At 43.1% G+C, this 8,962-nt stretch overlaps 2 protein-coding genes across 2 annotated transcripts in view; one reads left to right on the forward strand and one right to left on the reverse strand.

The window, feature by feature from the left end:
- Nucleotides 1-3,346, forward strand: part of LOC131842379 (rho guanine nucleotide exchange factor 17-like) — a 92,823-nt gene extending 89,477 nt beyond the window's left edge. The window contains exons 17-20 of the mRNA XM_059190922.1: nucleotides 835-1,022; nucleotides 1,429-1,606; nucleotides 2,346-2,499; nucleotides 2,938-3,346. Coding sequence (XP_059046905.1) covers nucleotides 835-1,022; nucleotides 1,429-1,606; nucleotides 2,346-2,499; nucleotides 2,938-3,244 — 827 coding nt within the window. The 3' untranslated portion in view covers nucleotides 3,245-3,346. The remainder of the gene's footprint in view (nucleotides 1-834; nucleotides 1,023-1,428; nucleotides 1,607-2,345; nucleotides 2,500-2,937) is intronic.
- Nucleotides 3,347-6,284: 2,938 nt separating this feature from the next.
- On the reverse strand, nucleotides 6,285-8,703 carry LOC131842359 (uncharacterized). The gene is made up of 2 exons (XM_059190898.1): nucleotides 8,617-8,703; nucleotides 6,285-8,036 (listed from the first exon to the last, which is right to left on the reverse strand). The coding sequence occupies exon 2, from the start codon at nucleotides 8,023-8,025 to the stop codon at nucleotides 6,409-6,411; it is 1,617 nt and encodes a 538-aa protein (XP_059046881.1). The 5' UTR covers nucleotides 8,026-8,036; nucleotides 8,617-8,703; the 3' UTR covers nucleotides 6,285-6,408.
- Between the last annotated feature and the right edge of the window lie 259 nt (nucleotides 8,704-8,962).

Raw genomic sequence — 8,962 nt, forward strand, 5'->3', positions numbered from 1 at the left:
ATTGTTCAGAACTTGGTTCAGAATAAGAATTGTCGATGATCTTGATCGCCAGAGAGTATCGAACCACTTAGCTTGAGCAGAGACATCGCTTCGCTTTATGTGTTCCACCGAATATACAACGGACTGTTCTGAGGAAATGTTCGACATAAAGCCTACGGGTACTTTTACCCTCGCACTACTTGCCATCGATAGGGAATTCATCTACACACGCTAGAACCTAACTGGTCTCGGACAGTGCGGTTTCAGAGGAACTTCCGCCTGCGTACGCTTAGATTTTGGAATGAACTACCGCATAAGGCACATAATTAACGCAGAATGGATGAAGTGGCGGCAGGTTACGGATACGACGTGTGACTCTATCTTTATCTGAGTGCTGGTCCTTAAAACGAACGGATGAAAGACGACTGCATGCAACCGAAATGCGAATGTTAAGATGTGTGTATGGTGTGACAAGAATGGACAAAATAAAGAAGGAATACATTATAGGAAAGTAATAGTCATGCTATGGGAATGTAATTGCTTAGGAATGAAGAGAATACTTTAAAGGAAGTATTACTAGCTATATACTGGCTGGTTTTAAGGAAGGCCGAAAAAGAGATGGATGGATCTGTGAAAGATGATATGGTAACAAAGAGAGTAAATAACGAGATGACAAATGGGTGGGATAAGGATGAAGCAGGTGATAACTTTCCAGGTCCATATATTTAAGAAAACGCTGGATTTTGACTCGTTATATCGGTTGTACCGCTCGGGGCCAAGTGGCGTCCAGACCACGTGGCAGACCACGTCCAGAGCACGTGGCAGACCTCTTGAATGCAGGTATTTGTTTCGCAGACGGTGCGTGGGCGGAGCGCGCGCGGGTGTCCCTGGTCGCGGGTAACACGGGGAGTGCAGGGGGCGGCGCGGGGGGCGCGGGCGGCGCGGGGGGCTCGGGGGCCATCGCCGGCATGCTGGTGTGGGGCGGCCGGCTGTGGTGCGCCACCAACTCCTGCATCAAGATCGTCGACCCGCACACGCTGCAGGTAACACTCCTCACGTTCACGGTAGGCGAGATCTTCTCATGTTTGGAGTGATTGAAGTAAAGTTTTGACTAATAAAAGAGAATAAATATTCTTTGAAAATTATTGTCCAAATTCTTTAGATTGTGATATCATCACCCTCATCGGGGTCCACCTCGGGGTCTATAGACCCCGGTAATGTTAAACTCCGAAACATGTCATGTAGTTGTAGTCCTGCAAATGGAAGATCAGTGAACTTTCTTAATTGTATAATTTTAAATTAATTTTTTAACTGAGGTTAAATATTTCGTTTAATTTGCTGTCGTTCAAGAGCTGTAGCTCGTTGTGATTCTTCTGTATAAACGTCTCCGACTCCGAGTGGAGTGCTGGACATACGATGATATGTCAAACGTCGCATGGCATCCGGCAGGTGGAGGAGACATTCCAAATAAGTAGCGAGTCGAAGCCGATCAGCCACATGGCGGCGTGGGGCGGCGCGGTGTGGCTGGCGCTGCACAACGCGGCCGTGCTGCGCTGCTACCGCGCCGCCAGCCGGGAGATGCTGGCCGAGATCAACATCACACCGCACGTCACCAAGATGCTGCACGGTAATAAACCCTCACCATCCACGCTCCACACACTGTCCACACTCCCACACACTCCTCACACTCTTCACACTCTGCACACTCCGTACACACCCGATATTTCCGTTAATTCTTCATATAAATGACCACAATTAAGTATGTTTAAAGAAAAAATTCAATTGTGCAATGACCAAACCCGATAGCAAAAAGCAATAAATAGCAAAAGGAATATACCATATAAAGAGATCGGTGAATATCGTAGTTTTCTACTTTTAAACACATTTTTAAAAGTTAGACAGTGGTGACTCGATTAATAATTTGTGATAGTATCGATTAATGAGTAGCTTTTTTCGACTCGGTGCGGCGAAGCGCATTTTCTGGGTCGCTGGGAACAGCGTATGTATTTAAAGTTTTTTTTTCTTCTTTAATGCTGTTGGCCGCAGTACAGCTTCACCAGACGATAGGGGCGTGTAGATGGCACTCCAAACCTGCGGAAGGACTTATGGAGCGGCTGAATACCAACTCCCACCTGACGGATTCGACTTCAGTCTGAGGGTTCGAACCTCGGCGCAGGCCGTCGTAATTTCAATACCCGTTTGAAGTGGACGAGGGATCGATCGGAAAGGGTTCAAAGCTTTTCGGTCCAATCTCAATATAAGATCCCTCAGTGAACCTGATTACCGTTTACTGAAACGGTAATGTAGTAGTACCCGGTCCTCTCGGGTGCAGTGAACGGTATGGTACATGTGTTGGTGTTACGCAGGCTGCGACGACATCATCCGGCAACACAAGGCGGCGTGTCTGAGAGTGACGGCGCTGCTGGCGCACGGCGGCTCGCTGTGGGTCGGGACCAGCGCCGGCGTGCTGCTGACGGCGCCGCTGGCCCGGGACGCCGCGCCCCCCGCGCTCGCAGGTACCGCCCCCGCCCCCACCCCCCGCCCCCGCCCCCCCGCCACCAGCGCCGGCGTGCTGCTGACGGCGCCGCTGGCCCGGGACGCCGCGCCCCCCGCGCTCGCAGGTACCGCCCCCGCCCCCACCCCCCGCCCCCGCCCCCCCGCCACCAGCGCCGGCGTGCTGCTGACGGCGCCGCTGGCCCGGGACGCCGCGCCCCCCGCGCTCGCAGGTACCGCCCCCGCCCCCGCCCCCGCCCCCCCGCGACCAGCGCCGGCGTGCTGCTGACGGCGCCGCTGGCCCGGGACGCCGCGCCCCCCGCGCTCGCAGGTACCGCCCCCGCCCCCGCCCCCGCCCCCCCGCGACCAGCGCCGGCGTGCTGCTGACGGCGCCGCTGGCCCGGGACGCCGCGCCCCCCGCGCTCGCAGGTACTCACACTCGCTCGCACGAATAAATTAACATCAATTCACAATTCCAGGAGTCCCCTACGGGCACACGGGACACGTCAGATTCCTGACCGTTGTCGAGAACCCTGTACCACCGAAGCAATCCACGCAGAAGTCGACGCAACCCTCGCTCAAGACGAAGGCGCTGAGTCGCCGCTCCGCCAACGCAGACAAGCTGCAGAAGCAAGCGGAAACTAGCCAGGTCAACCAGGAGACGCTCGTCATCTCGGGCGGGGACGGCTACGAGGACTTCAGAAGTTCCTCGAACACGGAGGACGCGGGCCGCGAGGATTCCACGAATCACTTGCTTCTGTGGAGAGTGTGAAGCGAATTGAAGCCTATTCCTTGGGTTCTAACTTTAGACGCTTCCGCAGAGAGGCCCGGCTGGATTTACTTTGGGATTGACGTAGGACGAGAGGCAGCGCGACCGCGCCACGCCGCGCCGTGGAGCCTCGAGTTCATATTAAATGTTTCGTGGAATGTGAATGTTAGTATTATTCCAGCTTTCATTTTTACATAAACGTTGTATGCTAATGGTTAAAATTATAATAAAAATATATGTTTGGCGCCCGCGAGCGTGGTTGAGATTATTAACTATTAGTTAGGACATGAAATGTCAAATATCACTATATGAATAAAGTTTATCAGAAAAAAGAGATTTATTTTACAGTAGCGCAGTATTATTGAAATTGAAGTAGATGTTGCGGCCGCCGTTGTAGCGGTGGGTAACGTGTCACTATATTTTTTACAATATTGTTAACCCGTTTTGGAGTCATTTACTGTATGGAGTCATATCAATGCAAATATTGCTATTCGTGTAGCAAACTGTTTATTGAAATAAGTATTAAAATATTGTGTGCCTAAAGTGTATATGAGGCGGTAGTAATTCACAGTAATATATTGTTGGCTATCATTACAATTACGAATCAAGTAAATTCTTATTGTCGTCTTATTAACGAGTTATAGGATATCCAATGTACAGTTACTTCTATTACATGTCACTATCACTAGATACTGTCTAAATGTCATAATTATGTTCGAATGTATTGTATGTAGGTGGCCATGAAGTAATTAGATAATATTCCGATCTGTTTAGCCTCGTATTGATGTTGGGACGCATGTTCCCGGTGGTAAATATATTTAGAAGTAGACAGTGTGATTGCTCAAAATCTGAACAATCTTACCTTGTTACACATAGCAGTTTTAGAGATACAAGTTTAATAAAATTATATTTACCAACGATGATGTATCCTGTATTCATAACAGCCGAGTAATAAAAGGATGTCACACTAAATGTTTTATTACTACATAATTCCAATTTCTCCAAATAGATAAAAAGGATATGATACCAGTCACACAATAAGTACGCACACACGCGCGGTCACACACACACACACACACACCCACTGCACTTACTTGGTTTCAGCCTGCAACTGTGGAAAAAACCAGCAAAAGCTGAGAGAGTGAGACGATAGTGAGAATAATAATATTTATTTCCAGAAAAAACATAATCAATTGGAAACTTAATTTTATGATATGACGTCAATATCCCATCATAATCCAGTATCCTTATCATCCAAGTCAGCTAACTACCTCACCTGAAAAGATCTGGTAAGATCTGAAACTCGGCGTGTAAGTATATTATTTAATATCTTTAAACTTTAAATAGTAGAAATGCATTTCTATTACTAGTTAATGTTTGGGAGGAGGGCATGTCATAATTTTATAATTACTTTAAATCACAGACAACATAATATTACATAGTCGGATGAGAAATAAAATATATATAAATCCCATTCGATAGCTGACATTCTTTTTTCTTATAACTCAAACGTGACTGACATAGTGATCTATCAACGCACAGCCCAAACCACTGGACGGATCGGGCTGAAATTTGGCATGTAGGTAGATGTTATGACGTAGGCATCCGCTAAGAAAGGATTTTGATTAATTCCACCCCTATGGAGATAAATTAACGCGAGCGAAGCCGCGGGCAAAAGCTAGTTAATACTATAAACTCGGAAGTTTATGAGTGTGGATGGATGCATGATTGGATGAACGTTTGTTTCTTTCTCATTCACGCAAAACATATAAATCAGGACACTTCACACAGCACCATCTAGACCCAAGATAAGCTAGCTAAAGCTTGTGTTATGGGTACTAGATAACTGATACATATACATAGATTATTTTTTTTGGTAAATAAATACATATTATACATAGAAAACACCCAGACCGATACAAACAATCATACTCATGAATACAAATGTTTGTGCCGTGCGAGGAATCGAACCCGCGACCATCGGTCGTAAAGCGGTGTGCTAGACCGCTAGACCACCGAGGTCGTCTAAATAATAATAGTAATATTAAATCATATTTTTTTACTACAATAAAAAAAAAATAAGACGTAGGCTAGGCTATAGGCCTAGTATAAATTATATATTTATGTAGAGTTTTAGTTATGCTACCTTAATTTTACTATACACGTTGATTAGAATATAAATGTATGACCTATTTAACGATGCTAGTAATGTCTGGTCGTCACAATGAAACTTGTGTTCTGTAGGAAACCGTACAGTGTAGTAGAGTTTATTATGAAGCTGAAGATAACGCTATTGACGGCTCCTCGCTCATTGTATCTCGATTGCTATTCAACTAATGCATTGTCTTACTTGGGTCTATAATGTTAACTGCGTATCTGATGTTCGATCTTGTAACAAAATCGAGTATTTTTATACTAAAGTTAAGCGGGTTTAACGCAATCTTAGCTGATGATGCGGTTACACGCAAGCTCAAATAGTGCCTTTCCGCTCTTGACTTTAAAGACCCAATGTTATAAGAGACAGGAAACACTGATGCTGGGAGAGAGTTACACTTTGCTGCTCCTATAAGGAAAGATGTTGCAAATCGATTGGTACGAGCAGCAGGGATGTCAACATTATATGGGTGGAACCTAGAGCCTAGCCTGTCTCGGCTATGTCTTGTTTTTTTTTTATTGATGATAATGAAATGTTGCACCCGCCTGCGCTAACGGTTTACGCTGGCGGGGCACCAGTGGAGGCTGATAAGATGAATATGAGGTCAGGTCAGTTAGCCTATCGTGACAAATTCACAAGGAATTTATCACGATGGTTTCCAGGGGAAATGCGTGAACATCAACCCGACATGGTACATTGCTAGCAATGGGGTCAACAGCCCACATTTCTAACAATCCCCCTTCCCCCTCCTACGTCTGGTTGTACGGTGGTACAGTAAATATACATGCAAATACCAATCTCTCCGAAGATAAATTGTTTAAATCTCCTAACATAATAAGGTTGAACAAAGAAATGCATTCAACAAATAGTTACTTTATTCAATTCTTTTACATATAAACATTATAATCTATTAAAAATATAATAAATAGTACATTGTCAATATCACTATACTTTTATATTAAACACCGATTAAATATTGGCGGTAAACTTATGTTCACAATTCGGTTAGGTTTTAATTGCATTGTGTAGAAATTTCATTGATAAAATCCTCCAAATGGTCGTCGATGTTGTTGGATTCGTCTGACTTTTTCCCCCTGCTCACGAAATACGGGTCAATTTGCAGCTGAGCCGCCAATTTTTTCAAAATTGTCCGTCTGTCTCTGTCGTTATCGTCCAAGGTTCTCTTGGTTTTATTTCCGTTATTTTTTATCGATAATAATTCAATGGTAGAGCAGATTAATTCCTTCGCTTTTTGTAATTCGTCTTGTAACTTTGTATAATTTGCTATTTTAACGTTTTCTACGTCTTTTTTGCCTCTAGCTATGTAGTAAGGGTCATTTCGGACTGATTTAACTATTTCTTCGATCGCACCACGTCTATCCCTTGCAATTTGAGACAAGTCATAGTTGATAGAATATTTTTTACCTCTTGAGATAAAATATGGATCATCCTCGGCGGAAGAACGACTACTTCTCTCAACTATGATGTAATGTGGCTCTTCTGCATACATTTGATTATCATGCACCGTACCAGGCTCTGAACCTTTCAAATTGTTTGCTATCCCTGTATTGTACATACTCGGTAAATGTGGTAGACGAGATGCCGTTCCGGTAAATATGCTTTTTAACTTTCTATCTCGCGACTTATTGGCCCAAAAAGAAGTTTGTGAGTCTTTCAACCGCGATAGATTTTCTATATTACCTTGTACATCGTCAATGGCGTCCAATAGTGACTGTCCCAAATCTTGTTTTCTTCTACCCCGACTGGCCCAAAAAATATCGGAATCTCTTCTGCCGCGATTAGCCCAAAATGGTTCAGATTCTTGTCTCCTTCCACGGCTGCCCCAAAATGGTTCAGATTCCTTTCTTCGACCTCTATTACCCCAAAATGGTTCGCTTTCTTCTCTCCTCCCACGATTACCCCAGAAAGGTTCAACAACGTCACGTCTTCCACGGTTACCCCAAAAAGGAATATCTTGGCGCCTACCTCTATTACCCCAAAATGGTTCGTCGTCCCGTCTACCTCTATTACCCCAGAAAGGGGAATCATCTTGTCTTCGACCTCTTGTACCCCAAAACGGATCGTCTTCTTGTTTTTTTCCTCTATTTCCCCAGAAAGGACCCGGGGACAAGTCTTCAACTTCTTCGTTACTGCGCCTACCACGGTTGCCCCAAAACGGCTCCTCAATATCTTCTCTTCTATGCTTTATATTTTCAGTTAATTCATCATATCTATCATTTGTTGGAAAACAGTTGCTACAGTACTTATTAAGAAATACAGGATTACTATTGAAATCTCCTGAATTTTCAATATCATATACTTTATCTTGAATAGTGTCAAAGCGCTTAACTCTATTTGCTCCAAATGGCAATCCTTTTGTGAGTTTGTTATCATAGTCTGCCGTAGTCTTGTAGTCATGAATATATTTCTGTCCCCCACTAGGTTTCTTCAGTTTCCTCTCGTCCTCATCATAAAGTGACCTTTTTATACGGTCACCATTTGATCTGACGCTGTTGTGTTTGGTTTGGCCGAGTTTTGCTATCTTTGCCTTATTAGCGCCGTTACCAAGAACAATATTAGTCGATATGATTAATAGAAAGAGAAGAAATATATACAGCTTTTTACGCATCTTGGTGCTATCTGAAAATAAAAATTCCAATTAATACATGTTTAAAATTTTTATTAAACATATTTAAGATTTGTTCACACTACTTTAGACAATTTAGTATAACTTTTTTCAGTAGCACATAATGATGACATACTACATATGTCATGGACAAGTAATTTAGAAGAAAACTCGAAAACTGCAATCAAATACAATAATTGTAATTGTTATGTTAGTTTTGATTCCTGAAATATATCTAGTGTAATAAAGATTATATCATCATTACATAGTATAAAATAAAATCGCTGTTGCTGTCTGTCTCTATCTATGCTTATATCTTTAAAATTATGCAACGGATTTTGAAGCGGTTCTTTTTAATAAATAGAGTGATTCAGGAGTAAGGTTTATATATATAATACATGTACACCCGTACAAAGCCGGGGCGAGTAGCTAGTAAATAAAAACAGTAATTCGTACTGAAAATTCTGTGAGATTCTAACACGCTGTTAATGATTCCTTTTGATATCAATGGATAGAAGTCCAATAATTAATAATATTAAAAAAAATTAAATTATTATTTTTTTTAACAAATTTATTGAAAAAAACTGTACTTACATTTTACAGACGATGTTGCCAAATATCATATTTTTACTGCAATAATCGTAACTGTATGTTGTATACAGCTACTACCGATGTGAGCTTCTGTCTGGGGTCTCAAGCTCTCTCCTGCAGCTTTTATAAAGGGCGTGCGAGTAGGCGAGCTCCCCAGGGCTGTCAGAATAGATTCCATTTGTTGCTTTTTTGTTTGTTCTGTAATCCTGGTGGGAGCGAGTGACTGTTATTAAATTAAAACAACGCTCCGTGCCTATTGCTTCTGACTTGTGTTACGGGACCGACGTAAAGGGGTAGTTCTTGCCTCGATCTTAAGTTTATGTATGAAATAAAATATCAATTAAAAAAA

This window comes from Achroia grisella, unplaced genomic scaffold (assembly GCF_030625045.1).
Source record: "Achroia grisella isolate CSIRO2021 unplaced genomic scaffold, CSIRO_AGI_Agris_v1 utg2167, whole genome shotgun sequence".
NCBI classification, from domain to species: Eukaryota; Metazoa; Arthropoda; class Insecta; order Lepidoptera; family Pyralidae; genus Achroia; species Achroia grisella.

Bases quoted from the DNA above. Each gene is read 5' to 3' on its own strand.
- LOC131842359 (XM_059190898.1), bottom strand. From the start codon at position 8,025: ATGCGTAAAAAGCTGTATATATTTCTTCTCTTTCTATTAATCATATCG.